This window comes from Scomber scombrus, chromosome 1 (assembly GCF_963691925.1).
Source record: "Scomber scombrus chromosome 1, fScoSco1.1, whole genome shotgun sequence".
NCBI classification, from domain to species: domain Eukaryota; kingdom Metazoa; phylum Chordata; class Actinopteri; order Scombriformes; family Scombridae; genus Scomber; species Scomber scombrus.
Window position 1 is genome coordinate 23,246,671 of NC_084970.1, and position 16,089 is coordinate 23,262,759.

Here is a 16,089-nt window from a genome sequence, read left to right on the forward strand (position 1 = left end):
GTTCTGACAGGGTAACACCTGAAAAATACAACATCACTGCAGCTCTGAACATCCAATAAAGGAGATTTTCATGTTTTAAATTAAATTTACAGACCAATTGGAATTTCAGAGGTAAGAAACTTTGACTGGATTTGGTATTATATTTGGTATTAAGTTACCTTGTTAGGCAAATGTATAAACCATTTAACTTTTTTTTTTAATTAAATGGTAAGGAAACCCTCAATTCATACAAAAGCATCAGTGTTTTCCCACTGAAGTTAAAATGATCAATCCAGACTGCCAGTGAATATACAGTGAAGTATTACACAACGACATCTCCCAGAGGCCAGTCAAGTGGTGTGTTTTTATATCATATTATACACACACAAACACAAAAGACAACCTTGAACAGTACAAAATCCTTTCAGTAACAGTGGTGTAATAATTACATTGGCTTAACAAGATGTAGAGACATTGAGAGGCAAAAAGCACTCACTGTAGTGTTTCAAAATAAATGTGAGTTATATCATATATATGGAGCTTTAAAGCAATCATTGTGAGAATATGCCCTTCAATTAAGATTAGTCCTATTCAATTCTGAGGCATTGAAACAGTGGCATTATGACATGTTCTACTAACATAACTTCTTGTTATTCAAGAATCTCCTCCGAGGTAACGATTCGTCATAATCACAAGACAGAGGAGTACATTTGAAAATTCATTAACTACTTCCAGTGTTCCAGTGATTTAAAAATAGCACCTATTTAAGTTACAGTAGCCTCACAAAGTGGTTAATAGAGTGTATAAACTTGTTCATTGGCATCTGGTTGGTATCTGGTTTTAATCTCTCACACAGGTCACCGCCCAACACCCAAACGTGTGAAATATTTGATAGGCTTGTTAGTGGTTCAAAAAGGCAGTTAAAATATTAGAGGAATATCCTCATAGTTTTCAGTGACCAGTGCTTCATTTGGCGCCCTATTGTGTGCTCGACAAGAATCAAAAGACTCCACAACAGCAGTTTGAACTGGGCCCAGTTTCCCCAAAGCATCTTAGAGCAGAGATTATCTTCAATGTAGATCTACAATAAAATCATCTTAGCCTTTAGATGTTTTTGGGAAACGACGGCCGGGTGTGTCCTAGTGCTCCCTAGGCTCCTCTCAGCTCTGAGACATTGGTGAATCAGTGGTGGACGGACTTAATGAAAAGTGCATGAGTTACTAACAAATGGACAAAGTGCTGCTGCTCACATGATCAACAGCAGTCGCATGGTCGAGCAAGCCTCTCTGTTGAAAACTGGTGTCTGACAATTTGGTTTGAATGCCTCCACACACATAAACAGTTTGACCACAACTAAAAATAAGGGTGAGGTCAAAGTCAAGCAGACAGAACAGACAGTTCAGGTGGATTTTTCTGGCACTCAGTATGGTTTGATGACAAATAAAATGCAACAAAAACAGAAGGCCACATTTTCTGACACTTGAAAAGACATGACAAAAATAATCTGAAACCATCTTTCAAGTGTTAAATATAGCACCCAGACACTGACATATCGACTCGGAGCCATTGCTCTAAAGTGCACTGCATCCAAGCCAAGGCTGGTTCATAGTTATGACCAGCCAGTGACTCAGACAATAATTCATTCAGGGATAATGGTAAACGGTCTGTCAGAGGTATAAGACGGAAGTATAATCCAAGTCTGTACAGTGGAGGATGAGAAAGATCTTATAGTTAAGACATAACTTCTCTTAGTGTCTCATTCTCTCGTCCCTGTGATTCACTATCTGACAGCAGAGCAGTGTGGGTTGGCACAGCAATCCTATAGGGCAAAGTATCTTTAGTCAACATCCTCCTGGTGGCAGAGACCAAGCGGGAATAGTTATCAGGGTTGTACTCCGACAAAGGGGGCCGGGTGCAGAGTAGTGGCAGGTTGTCCCTGCCAGGCTGGGACAGGAAGAGAGGTGGCCGGCGCTGGCTCTCACCCTCCTTCAGTGAGTCTGGGAGCGGCTTGCGTTTACTTTCAGGCAGGAGCATGATACTTAGCACAGAGAGCACAGCGAAAGAGGCGAAGATGACATGGTGTAGGAAGTATCCGCCGTTGTTTTGGAGCTCCATCAGGGAGGAGGCGGCCATGCCAACACACCCTGCTGCCAGCACCAGGCCCAGGCAACCACCTCTGAGAGAGGGAGAGAGAGAAAGAGGGATAGGGAGAGGGAGAGAGAGAGAGAGAGAGAGAGAGAGAGACAGAGAGAGTGGACCACAAGGAAATGGGACAAAATTCATCAGGGGAAAAAAATAAATATGTAATGATCACGCAATTCTTAATACCTTGTGTGTTAAAGATTAAAACTACGATATTTTTAATTGTCAACAAATCTTATTAAAAGCCCAAAACCAACAATGGCCTAGCGGTTCCTACTGAAAATATAACTGTAAATCTTTAAACATTTTTAAAATACATTACAAAAAAGGCTGAATAATTTCCTTAAACAGTAAATAATAAGTAAATAATGCATTTGATGGGGACTACTTTCAACTTCAGATTAATACACATTTGGAACTAGCTATATGAGGCTGTGGCTGGCACAGACAATACTTTTAAATTAGAATCAATTCATTGTTGGTTTTATTTAACCTTTATTTACTCAGGAGCAAAAGACTCACTGAAATAAAAATCCCCCCCCCCAAAAAAAAACATAACAATTTAGAATGAAAACAAAAAACATAAAAGTTTTGGTCTTTAATGAGATGTGGACACTAAGAAAAGTAGTATGTCGATCATTTCAGTCCAGAAGATAGAAACTTACCGCACTACAGTGGGCATCACCTCACAGGCGAAGAACATACTGAGCATAGCGAGAGCCTGAGAGGACAGCAGACCCACAACAGAAAGCACCAACACCAGGCCTCCACGCAGGTCTGACACACAGGAAGAACAACAGTTCTTAAGTTATTAAATTGCTGTGCAAAAACTGTGTCTGCAGTATCTTTCACCTCAGAAATGACAATAATTTCTTGCATGTGACCCAAAACTGGCTTGGTCCAAACTTTTAGATTTGTCATGTGAATTTGTTATCAATCCATCTATAATCCTGTCATCCTGTTTTTCCATGCTGTCTTTCTGTATTTTTGCTCCCTGGTTCTTGATCTTACATTATAGGTAACTGAATATTTTAAGGTTTTGGACTGTATATCGGACAACATAAGACATTTAAATGTCTTATTTTGTGCTCTGGTATAGTGTGACTTTTTTTTTTTTTTTTTACTGTTTTCTGAGGTTTACAGACAAAATGATTAATTGATCGATTGAGAAATGAAACAACAGACTAATTAATTCTGAAAATAATCGTAAGTTGCAGCCCTAATCACGATTACATTTTTTTTAGTGTTTTGATCCTTTTTAAGAGGTGTATTGGCTATTTTCAAGGTGCTGAAAATGAACATTTGCAAAAAGGCTTATCATCCCTAAAAGACACAGGAAATGGCAACACTTGATATACAATTCGTTTTGTAGCAGAAATATTCTAAAAGTAAAATACTTATAAACGAAAGATGGAGGCGTAATTTACACTGAGTGAGGGCCAGCAGCAGCAGCGATGACAGTCCAGTGATGATGGCAGAGAGCAGAAGCATACCACGCCGACCAAAGCGATTGACAGACAGGCAGATGAAGATGCAGGCCAACGCTCCGGTTATCACTCTGAGAAAGTAGCTGAAGTAGAAGTTGGTAGAATAACTGTGCAGGTTTCTGGTGAAACAGTACTGGACCCCTGTTCCAATAAACCTGGAGGGGAGAGGATAGTGTTGGACAATACACATCTATGAAACCCAAGAAACAAGCTGCTGTATGTGTTCAGTTATTTTACACACAGAGAATCATTATCAACAGTCTCAAGGCTTAAGGCTTCTAATCTGCTTGCCTTCTAATTTTTATTATCAAATAGAAATGAAGAGGGGAAATCAGTGGCAGATTTTATACTGATTGACCCAGCCTGTCTGTTTCATGAACCATTAAGTTCACAGAGAATAAAAACTCACAGAGTGAAACTGAGGATGAGGCAGTTCTTCCAGATAACACGAGTCCGACGCAGCTCCAAAACCGAATGATACCTCGGCTGGCAGTCTTCTCCGTATGCTGAACTGATCTCTATAAACAGAAAAAGAGGATTAAGACAATTCTTTTCCCAAAGATCCAAAGGTTATCATCTAGGTGTAATTCCAAGTTTTGAGGGCAAGGTTTAAATCTATTTCTTACAAAACCTGCTATTTGATGCCATTGAGCATATTATAATTAATGTGATGGTCCTTTCAATACAATAACTCATCATTCATCTCATCCTACTTCCACTCTTAATTTACTTATAAACTGTGTTTTTCTTTTAATAACTGACATTTTCCTCATCACAGACATGTAAAGATGTGAAAATGTACTCAAATTGTTCTGCACTTTACAGGACGCTGAAATCTAAATAAAACATGCAAGTAAAAACTTAACAAAAAAAATAGTTTACACCACAATACATGCCAAACAACCTGGCCTTTTTCTACAGCACTTACATAAATAATTGATTGAAACTGATTTATTGCTCTTAAACCTGCATTCAGCAAAACGACCATGCCTTAATGTCATTTCAGTTTGGTTACATTATTTTTGCATTCAAGACAGACAAGCAGAAATGTTATAATCTCCTCAACAGATTTGATGAAGTACCAAACATGACGTGATGAATTGAGATACCAGTCAAGTTATGAGGTTATTCCAGGTACAATGTAGGTCAATGGTTCACCCTGAGTTTGAGAGGCATAGAAACATTCCAGAGGAGATAATGGGGGGAAAGTTTGGGGAAAATAAACAAAGAAAAATGCTCTGATAATAGCAAGGTCAATCAACATTGGGTTAGTAAGATTTATTTAGATAAAATGACATAAAACCACTAAATACAAGATGGATTGAGTTATGACATTGTGAGAGAAGAAAACAGTGGTGGGGCAAGTAAAGAAACACTAGCAATATGACAATGAAAAAATCATTCATAACAAGTAAGAATCCTGCATTTAAAATCTTATTGAAGTGAAAGTGCAATGTATTGGCAGCACATTGTACTTAAAGTATCAAAAGTAGTAAAAAAATAAAAAAGTATTCACAATTCAGAATGACCTAGTATATACTGTATATACAGCCCAGGAAAAAAAGACCACTGCAGGAGTATTAGTTTCTCAGGTTTTTACTATTTATAGGTATTTGCACTCCCAAATTCCAATTAAAATATTGTTATTTAGAGCATTTATCTGCAGAAAATGACAACTGGTGAAAATGACTTTCAACAATTTAGATTTTCAGCATCTTGACATGCTCTCCAGTCTTTCACATTGCACAAAAGTACAAGCAGCTCAGATTTATTTGATGGCTTGAGACAGTCCATCTTCCTCTAAATCACATTCCAGAGGTCTTTAATTGGGTTCAGGTCTGGAGACTGAGCTGGTCATGGCAGGGTCTTGATCTGGTGGTCCACCACCCACACCTTGATTGACCTGGCTGTGTGGCATGTGGCATTGTGCTCCAGGAAAAAACAACTCAGAGTTGGTGAACATTGTCGAAGGAAGGAAGGAAGTTTTCTTTGAGGATAACCTTCTAGCCTTGTTGAAACGCACCCATTCACTCCAGTCCTCTACGGTCCAATCCTTATTGTCTTTTACAAACCTCAGCCAGGCTCTTCTTTGCTTCTCCTTGATGAGGTGCTTTTTCAAGGTTTTTACGACTTCCACACTGTCCCTAGGAGTCAAACTGTCCTTGCCATCACTTGATTGTTGTTTAGGCCTGAGAATTTCCCCTACAATCATACAGGCTTGATGTTATGCCAGGCCATCAAAATATTTTTAATGCCAAAAATAACACCAAATATCCATTCATTTGGAAATCAATAGTGTTTAGGTGTTCCTCTGTGCATCACTGTTCCAAATGCGAGCCAACCACTGTGTGGTTGCCTGGGAAACTCTTGGTAGGAATAGGACATTGCGCGCACACACACACACACACACACACACACACACACACACACACACACACACACGTTACATTTAACTTCTCATGTTTGTGTCTTTATGTGCATACACAAGCTTGTGAGTGTTTGTACCTGACAGCAGGGTTTCACCAGGGTAGATTTCATCCCGCAGACACACACCATTCCTGGTTGAGAATTCCTGGAGGCTCCTCTTCACCTGAGGGATCTGAGCTGTGGCCAGCAGCCAGCGAGGAGACTCAGGAAACACTGACGCACAGCTGAGGAAAACAGTTGTGTTGTCATACTTCACAAAGATACAAAGCTCAAACAGTCTTTTTAACATATTCACACCGGTTCAAAGGTTGAACAGACCCCTTGAATTGTGTTTCTTTTGTATATTAGGTTTTAAAAGGAACTTTTTACACCAGTATGATTTATTTGGAAGAATAAAGAAAACATTATTTTACTGGTGTAGAAAAGACTCTTCAAATGAATCACATCACTTCATCACTGACATGACATGTGTTTTCATTTATGAGGCCTTGCTATCTAGGTTGTTGAGATATTTCACATTTTTACTTGAGTTCAGATCCAATAAATAGGCTTTATTAATCACAGTAGTAACAGAAGGTGTCTCATACCGACTCTGAACTGGAGATGGCTGGTTTCTGGTACAAATCACCTTCTTACTAGAATGAACTGGAAAACAAACTGAACCAGACTCAATTAATCCTTAACGTGACTTAGAACTTCTACTTTCTGATATTTTCAATGATACTTGATGATTGTGTGTCTTGTAATGTTTTTCAGATCTCTCACATAAAAGAGATCCCCATTTCCTGAATAAATAAAACTTAACTGATCTAAACTAACTTTGAATGGTGTTCACAAGAATTTTCCAAGTAGGATTTTATTTATTTAAACTTGTTCCTGTGAATTCACGTGTGGCTGTTTGGGGTGTGAACTTGAACCAGTATCAACTCTAAACTACCTATAAGTGAAATTATGTCACAATGTGAGACTGGTACAGTGAGCATCACAGAAAAACAATAAATACACTCATGGTGTTCCCACCTACGCACTCCAAACATGACTGTCTCCCTGACTCACCACCAATAAGAAAGCAGCAGGAGCAGAGGTAAAGTGGCAACGGCCTGGAGAACAGGCCAATCGCGGCACAGAACAGCGATGCCCGGCAACAGCAGCTCTGCAAACACTGTGAAGAAGCTGCTGACCATAGCAACCATGAGACGATGGGGAGGGTCACAAAGCTCCAACCCTGAGAGAGCGATGGGAACAGAGAAAGGGAAGGAAAACAGATAACATCAAAACATAGCGGAAGGAAAACGAATACATTTGTCCAAAACCAATTGATTGCCAGGCCGGACATGAACCTCAACCCCATGACTTCTACTGGCTGTAGTAGTGTGTAATATGTGTTTATCTGTTGATTCCAATTCCATATCAACATACGTCATGTGTATGGCTTGTGTGTGTGTGTGTGTGTGTGTGTGTGTGTGTGTGTGTGTGTGTGTGTGTGTGTGTGTGTGTGTGTGTGTGTGTGTGTGTGTGTGTGTGTTTTCTGCATACCATCGGGAAATGAGCAAATACAGACTTCAAGAAGCTAGATAAAACTGCTAAAAGATTAAGTTCTGTTAACCTCAGGTATTCATGTAAACTTGTAAAACTCACACAGTCTGTCAGACTGTGTGAGTTTTGGCTGAACTTTAACCTCCTCTTTCCACTTCCTCCCTGTCAGGGGCGGGGGAGAGAAGGAAAATGAGGAGCTCACTTCCTGCTTACTTTCTTGCCTTCAGTTCTGTCCTGCTATTGTTTTCCCATCTCTGCAGTAGAGCTGCACTGACAGGACATCACTGAGAAACATTTCTCTCAGGCCCCCTGCCCAACCCAACATCTGCCTAACCTAAAAAACAACTCTGGACTTAATCTAACCTTGACCTTACAGGAATGTGGGAGTATGTACGTATGCATGTCAAAAAAACTGAAAAAGTGGGTGTGCGTATTTCAGATGGGACCACTCCAGTACCTAATGCCACCTCCTCCCACACAGGAATGTGTACTGTTCTTACAAACACTCACGTAATTACATTCCCATGCCTTTTCTCTTGTGTTTAGAACAGTTCTAGAGGGAGAACATGCTGTATTTGATACACTATGTGTCCCCACCAGCTGGAGACATCTCATCATAGACCAACTCATGCAGAAGAAGGGGTTGCACACTCGAAAGCCCTTAAAGGAGGACAGCTGAGTGATAGGAAAAGAAACCCCCAACCATAAAACCCCCCACCAGCTGCCTGCTGTCAGTCAGAGCTCAGCACAACATGCTGCAGTTTGTCATCAGCTAAAATCTTGGCAACCTAGAAATCCACTGTCATACACTTGCATACGTAAAGCAATAATGTGAAATGTTGAAATAGTTTTCAACCTAATTTCTCTAATCTATCATTAGTCTTCTACATTCTGTTGGTCAGATTTACAGTATATTCAGGTATATTTTCTTTAAAGCTATCGAAACAATTTGTGCTAGGAACGCATTCAACTGTTAAGTTACAGTCTAACCACACTGTGCAGTTACAAAATGTTCAGTTTCTTGTAACATTACTGATCTAATATTGCGTAAGTGTGGTGATTATTTCCTAATGGGTTGCAAGATAAATCTGTGGGGTCATGAATGATTCACATGATACAGAATAAGAAAAAAGCCGCAACCCAAATTAAGTTAATGTTTCTGACTTTTTTACATAATCTGAATGGTTACACATGTTCAGGCCTCTAAAAACATAACACAAATTTTAAACCTGTAACAAGGCTTCGTGAGTGGACATGGTTTCAATTTTAAGGGTCACAAGCCAAAAAGGTTGGGAATCACTGAACTTGGATATATTTTTGACTCCAGGTTGGTGTGGTTGAGCCTCTGGTATGACCTCTAAGAGATAAATACTTTACTTAAAATGACTTTATTCATTTTAGAACTACTGAGTAACAGAGAGAAACTACCTGGATCTGCTGTAGTCATAGTTGCTGTTGATGTGCCCTTTTTTAGGTTTATCAGTACATACTGCCTTTGTAAGGTGAATCTTCAAAATCTTTATTTTCTACGAACCAATAAAACCCAATTTTTTTTTTAAAATAGAAATTTATCCAGAAGGCCTTAAAAAATGTTGAATTATTGCAAGAACAGTTACGTAATTTCAAATGAAGTAAAAACAAAATCATCAAAAACACATGTTCTGTGCATCAACTGCATGTTTTTAGTATCTTATATAACAGCTGTTTTTTTCTGATTCATGGATATGATCTGATGGTAATCATTAAATTATTCTTTGTTATCAACGACAGGGAAAAAAAGACATCACATGAGGAGGAGATGGGAAATGATTAGAGATAATGTCCCGAACATTGTGTAATTTATCTACAGTGGACCTACATCCTCTCCTTACGCAATTTGCTGTTTAATTAAAAGTGATGATAAACGTGCTGACATGAAATGCTTCAGTTACAGAGCATGTGAGATGTTCTTCTAAAAGATCATATCTGGCTTTGACTGTAAATTGAGGCCACCAGAAAATGTTCATACTAAAATACTGTTAACTTTAACAATAATTCATTAAATAGACTTCAGACTGTCCTCAGACCCGCAAACATCATGAATAAGAATGTCAAGTCTGATTACAGTTGCTTGTGCTTCCTGCAAGAAAGATTTTTTTAAAAAAAAGAAGAAGGAAACACTATGATAAGATAACAAGCAGCATTTCTAATTTGCTTCTGTAAGGACAAAAAGGGATTTTTCTTATCTTTGACTGATAAGATACTCCACCAGTTAGCTACTATAGGTAGAAAGATGTGTGCGGGGCATTTGTATTCAGTATTTATCTCACAATCTGAATGTTTTTTTTGTGTGTTTGTTTTGAATGGATAACACAATAAAACACTAAATTGAGTACAGGCTGTGCAGTCTGCTTCAATACAAACTCAGGAACCTCCTGCATGCAAACAACGTGACAACATTTTACTATACACCTAAACCACAAGGCCACAATATACAGTATTATACCAACACCATAAAACATTTACATTAGATTTCATACAAGGAAAAACATTTTTTACTATATCAACCTTTGGGCAAATTATACAAAAAACCCATAAATGTAAGAAATCGAAAATCAGAGCACTGTTACACATGATTAGTTGAGGGACTTTCTGCTTAATGACAAGTTAACATAATAATAAACCTCAGCATGTCTTGGATTGTGGACAATTGGATGTACGGTAATGTTCAAGTGTCACCATCCTTCTGGAATTCACCTTTCTGCTTTCAGAATAATCCGAATTTTAGGGTTAATATCTGCACTGTAACTTTTTATTCTCCTGTTTTTATCAGCCTTATTGTTTTAGCTTAATTTCCACTTCAACAATTTTAATTGTGTTAACATGTTATTTATTTTGCCATGTGTTTCTTTTATATTGTATCCTGATGCATTTTATGTTTTATGTAAAGCACTTTGAATTGCCTTGATGTTGAAATGTGCTATACAAATAAAATTGCCTTGCCTTGCTTTTCTGTTATGTCTTTTCTGCTACTTTATATATTTAATTAGATTGTCTACGTAAAAGTCCAAGCAACAAGTTGACAAAAATATGACTTCACAAAAAACATGACATTTGCATAAACACAGTGTATCAAATGACTAAAGGTGCAGGAATTCAAAAGTGCTCTCTAACATAAACATAGAAGTGAGTTGCTGAATGTGAAGAAGCTGAGGTTCTCTTTTTTCAATCCCCCAGAGAAGTTTATTACTGAATAAGGCTGCATGAGGCTCAACCGCAGAGTATTAACATTTAAATGGATACTCACTGGTGATGTACGATGATACAAACACCCCAGCAAGCATGGTGCCTTGAGCGAGGCGCAGCAGGAGAAATACCACGGCACTGTTAGACAAACACACCGCCACTCCTAACAGGCTGGACAGACTGATGGAGAGGAGGAAACCCCGCCGCCGACCTAACCTGAAAACACACAAAATCCCACTGCTACTGACTCTGAGTCACACTTACACAAAAACACCCAAAAGTGAAATCTAATTATTACTTACCAGTCACATAAGGAACCGAGTAAAACGTATCCCAGAATCCATCCTGTCATGAAGCAGATGTGTTGCAAAGGGATTTTCCAGTAGTCGCTGCAAACCAGGTTCCACTGAGGAGGAAGATAAAGACAAACTGAGGACAGCTATTGAGCATATTTGATGTGTAAAAGCTGTTGCAGTATGTGATGAAGAAGTTTAGTTTAATATTTAAAATAGGCTATGTAATTTCCTAAAACATCTGGGCACTGTGGTTTAATGGAAAGGATGTTATGTTGTAGTTACAGGGTGAAAACAGCAGCACAAAAGAATGAGAGTACAGTTGTAAACTAGAAAATAAACTGCAGTCCCCATGTTCAACGAAGGAACATGTCACTCATTGGTGTGTTTTTCGACAACAGTAAAGTCTATGGCTCAGAGGAGGAATCTGGCTTCGTAAAACAGACAAAAATTGTGAGTGAGATCAGCTCATTGTTGGTTTTGGTCTTTTCATGGAATTTGCTGACAATAAGAACAGCATATACACCATCTTTATTCTTTAACTATAACTCAGCATTATTCACAATACTTTAAATTGTTTTATAAAGCATACAGCAACGTTTTAGACAGAATGACACGTCAGTCATTGGTTTCATTGGATTGTATTGTGTTATCAATTGATTTTCAGGACTTTGAAACCTGATTTACCAAAGAGAATATGTAGTGGCCCTTGTTTTGTGTCAAAGTTACCTTTTTGCTGCTGTCATGCAGTTGAGAGCATAGAATTAAAGCATTGAAAATAGGGAAATGGTTCTTCAACATGTTGGTGGGAAGCTCCAATGACTGAGAGTCCACACTTAATTTGAGAATGAACTCCTTTCCGATAGCTGACACTCAAAATTTGATATCACTGAGTCTTTGAAAGCAAAACTAGTTCAATCATATTTCAATTGGATGAGCTATTTTACCAAGTGCCAGAAGGTTGATTGACATCAACTGGAAACAGGAAATCAATCCAAAAACATGTAATGTGCTTCAGAAAATGGTAAGTAAAGTACATAATGATTTAAGGTATATAAAGTATGCACCAGATAAACTTTAAGTGTAGATTATTCTCATGTTGCATTCTCATGTTGCAGCACTTTCTTCTTTTAAAAAAAAAAAAAAAAACTACCCTATTTCTATTTAATATATTTTAAATGGTCTATGGGGGAAGCAGCATAAATGACGAGGAGGAGGATACATTTTTGTCCTCAATGGGATAAAAATAACTAAACAAAAGAGATTTTTAAAAAAAACAGAGATATACAGATTGTATACCCCCCAAAACCCACCCTGAATATAATTAGTATAATCAAAGAAAAAGGCACGTGAACAAATGATCGTAAACACGCTGCATTCATTGTAGTTCAACTACGTAACACAATGAGAATAGCAGGGTAGCAGTCACATCACAAACACAGAGATTTCTGTGAGCCAGCAGGAATGTAGATCATGTCGTTCCTAATTGAATTTAGATGTCTGCTGACAGTGTTATTACATTAAAACAAAGCAGTGCTCAAAGTAGAGCTTGCCAGTAGACTATACTCGTAGTTAATACCAGCCACTGCCTGTGAGGAAATTCTTCTCCTCTTTTCTCTACTCCCCTTCTTCCCCTCCCCCCTCTTCTCTGCTCTCTCTGTGTGTGTAGTCACAGTATTTCATAACAGTGTTGGGGTTTTGTGTTTTACAGATACACATGACTGCAAAGTTTCAGATCAAAGTGCTTCAATAAGGTAGTATTGAATAAAGGATGAGTAAATTGTGGATAATTATCAGCAATTTTTTTACCAAACACACGACTTCCTCAGAAGAAGAAAAAAAAAAAGGTTGAAAAAAGAAAATATTACATATCTTTTAGGTGTTGAGGGTCGACTTGTGACCGTTACTTCCTCTTTGCTAATGTATCTCTCCCGTGTTTGGCATGTCATCATGATTTCTGGGACTTTCTCCTTGTCATATTATACACACTAATTTTACAGTGTTCGTATCTCCAGAAATTCAGGCGGTGACTTCTAAACTGTAACTGTATCACAATAACAAAACTACACAGATATACAAGTGTGTCATGAAGCTGGATACTATCTACTTCAGTATTTTTTTTTTGCAGTTTTGAAGGAAACATAATGCAAATTACACACATAACTGGATTAACATGGAACTGGACTCCTCTTAACCCCCATTCTTCCCTCCTCCTGTGCATTATGTACACTATTCCTTTATCAGAATATTACATGTCCCATATTTGCTGTATGATTATTTGAATAAACAAATTGAATAAGGAATATGCACAATGTTAACACAACATCAACTGCAGGGCTGCAACTAAGAATTATTACCACTTAATCTACCTAATTAATTTTTTGATTAACTGATTATGCATGTGATTCATAAAATGCCAGCAAATTGTAAAAAAAAAAATTAATCTAAAGTTCCCACAGCCCAAAAGTTGCTTAAGCGATTGATTACTTGAATATCAAAATTGATTCATTGACAAATAACTGCAGCTTTAATCACATGTAGCTTTAGCTTAATAATGAAAGTTTTGAAAAATACATTTTGGGAGCTTGGATTGAGTCCAACTGAGGACCTTTGTGGCATGTCTGTCATGTCATATCTGTAATAAATGCACAAACAAAGTTCAAAACAACATAATGAACACAAGCCAATTGCCCTACAATGAAGGGCCTTTAGAGGGCCCTTTGGGGTGGGAGGGGGTCCAATGCGGTGGTTAATGCAGCCCTGATCACAGGGAAGCCAAATAGTTGTCTGAATTGCTGGTTTATGAGTCACAAACAATGCAAAAAGTATGTAAGTGGTGACAGTGATATAAACAATGGTCTCAGAAATGGCTTGAATACATATGAATCTCTGACTGTCTCAACCAAAACATAATGACCACCTGATCGTGCAGAACTAATATACTTTATGGTGTTTGTGATATTTTGTCCACACTACCTTTATTTAGAACATTATTAAATACGTATTCCTTCTTTCCTTTATTGAACTTTTCCTTTGTCCCATGTTGACGTCGGGGCAGCGGAAGCTGCTTCGGTGAACGAGGGTCTCAGAAAGGAACACGGAGGCCTCAGACTTCCTAGCGTCACAGTTGGTCATGGAGAAATGGAGAAACAGTTCCCTGCTGCCAGTATCCATGATACACAGACAGCAATCTAAAGGAAGAGCTGAGGCGTAATTAGCCATAATGACTCTGTCCTGATGCTTGTCAGCTCCACTTTCCCTCTGCAGGTCATAACACTCACTAATATGGTTTACATACTGCATCAAATACTAGTGTTGCTTTAACATGTAACAGCGTGCATGTATAAGATGTTTGCACTGGGTCACATTGAGAAATATTTCCGTTAGGAGTCTTATCAATGTTTGCAGACTGGGATGGATCCTTGAGTGACACAAGTCCAATGAAACAGGCAGGGGAGAGGATAAACAAGCTTATATTGCTTGTTTACACATGTTGCACAACAAGACGCTGTCTCACCCAAAGTAAATCTTATTGTCTGGTTGTTGTAATAAAAGACAATCTAAGAGGATCCACATGGAGCTTGAACATTTCTCACAAAAAACAACACTTTTCTTCTTCACTCAATCTTTCTCAGAGGGAAACTGATGCAGATATAAACCAGACAGCAGATAAGTAAGAATGAAAAAGGGCAACTACAAAGTTTTAACTGCTCAAGCTGAGCAAATATTGACTGAACCTTCGTCTGTCTTCAGATCCACACAGAGCTTCCAGCAGAGATAAACTGCCTTTACATTGTGGAATCTGGATCAATTCCAGTTCAGCAGCATAATAACAGTGCAAGGCCCAAAAATATAATTAGCTAATTATCAACGTGATCAAAGAAATTATTTAAAATGTTAAATGTTTTCAGTGTCTTGTCTGAAAAATATGTTACTGACCTAACTGTGGAGGTCAGGTGAAACAGAAATGGGTACAACCAATATTTGCACTGTAATTCGATCAGAAAAGCTGTAATTTTATTTATTTTTAAGTGTGTTTCGGCCCAAAAAGTTGCGTAATCTGACTCAACATCTTTTCTAACTTCTTTAAAAAAAGGTCCCAACACACAAAGAGACCTAAATGATGACTTGAGGACTAAACAAACTCTTACCTCAGTTACAAAGTTGCTGTGGAGCCCCGCTATTTGGGTGTACTCCCACCCTTTAGTGCAGGACACCCTCTCCCTGGGCACATTTTCGGAAAACTCCGAGGTGTTGGCTGGATACTTAAAAAGTTCACAGTGGCTCCGGCCGGTGCCGTTCACCCAGGGGATGGTGAGGTTGAGGTATCCCTGCCTGGAGAAGTTGCTGAGGAGGAAGGCTGAGGGCAGAAGCTGCGGGTCGGGTTTACAGTGGTACGAGTCCGGGATAAGAGTGTAAAAAACGTCGCTAAACAGATTCAGCATGACCGCAAAGTTGGGGAACCAGCTGAAGAAGACCACGATTCGGTTGTAGCGTCCATAGCCGCCAGTGTGGGGGAAAACCTTCGCCTCATAATCCATTTGAAGTGGAGTGTTTGCTGAAACAGATGGATCGCCGCCGTGGCTGGCCATTGCGCAGTGAGTGCGCACACTCAGCCGTGTGCCTCGGCAGCAGGTAAAACACACAGGGAGGAGGAAGAGGAGGAGGAGGAGGAGGAGGAAGAGGGCGGGGGCTGTGTGGATCAGACTCCACAAGGGGTTTTGGGAACTACCTATGACACACCTGTTTGGCCGCTGCTTTGAATCATTTCTGGATAGCCCCCGAGTCACATTTTTGTTACCAACAATAGCACAGAGAGCAGACTGCTGGTGAGATGCAGCTACGGCCTTTTAGTGACTCGATCTTTAAATAGGTGAACTCAATATGGTGAGTGGTGACACTTGTGATGGAGCACAGTATACACAGTATGTATCCTTTATCTAACAGTTTCAATCAGATTAAAATCTATTTTCCAAGAGAGACATTTAAGAAAGCAGCGT

General features: G+C 38.9%; 1 protein-coding gene across 1 annotated transcript; it reads right to left on the reverse strand.

Annotated features, from left to right (window-relative positions):
- Window positions 1-48: 48 nt before the first annotated feature.
- slc22a31 (solute carrier family 22 member 31) lies at window positions 49-15,630 on the reverse strand. Its single transcript, XM_062423514.1, has 9 exons — window positions 15,241-15,630; window positions 11,099-11,202; window positions 10,858-11,012; window positions 7,092-7,260; window positions 6,114-6,259; window positions 4,018-4,126; window positions 3,549-3,763; window positions 2,787-2,898; window positions 49-2,155 (listed from the first exon to the last, which is right to left on the reverse strand). The coding sequence occupies exons 1-9, from the start codon at window positions 15,628-15,630 to the stop codon at window positions 1,711-1,713; spliced, it is 1,845 nt and encodes a 614-aa protein (XP_062279498.1). The 3' UTR covers window positions 49-1,710.
- Window positions 15,631-16,089: the final 459 nt, after the last annotated feature.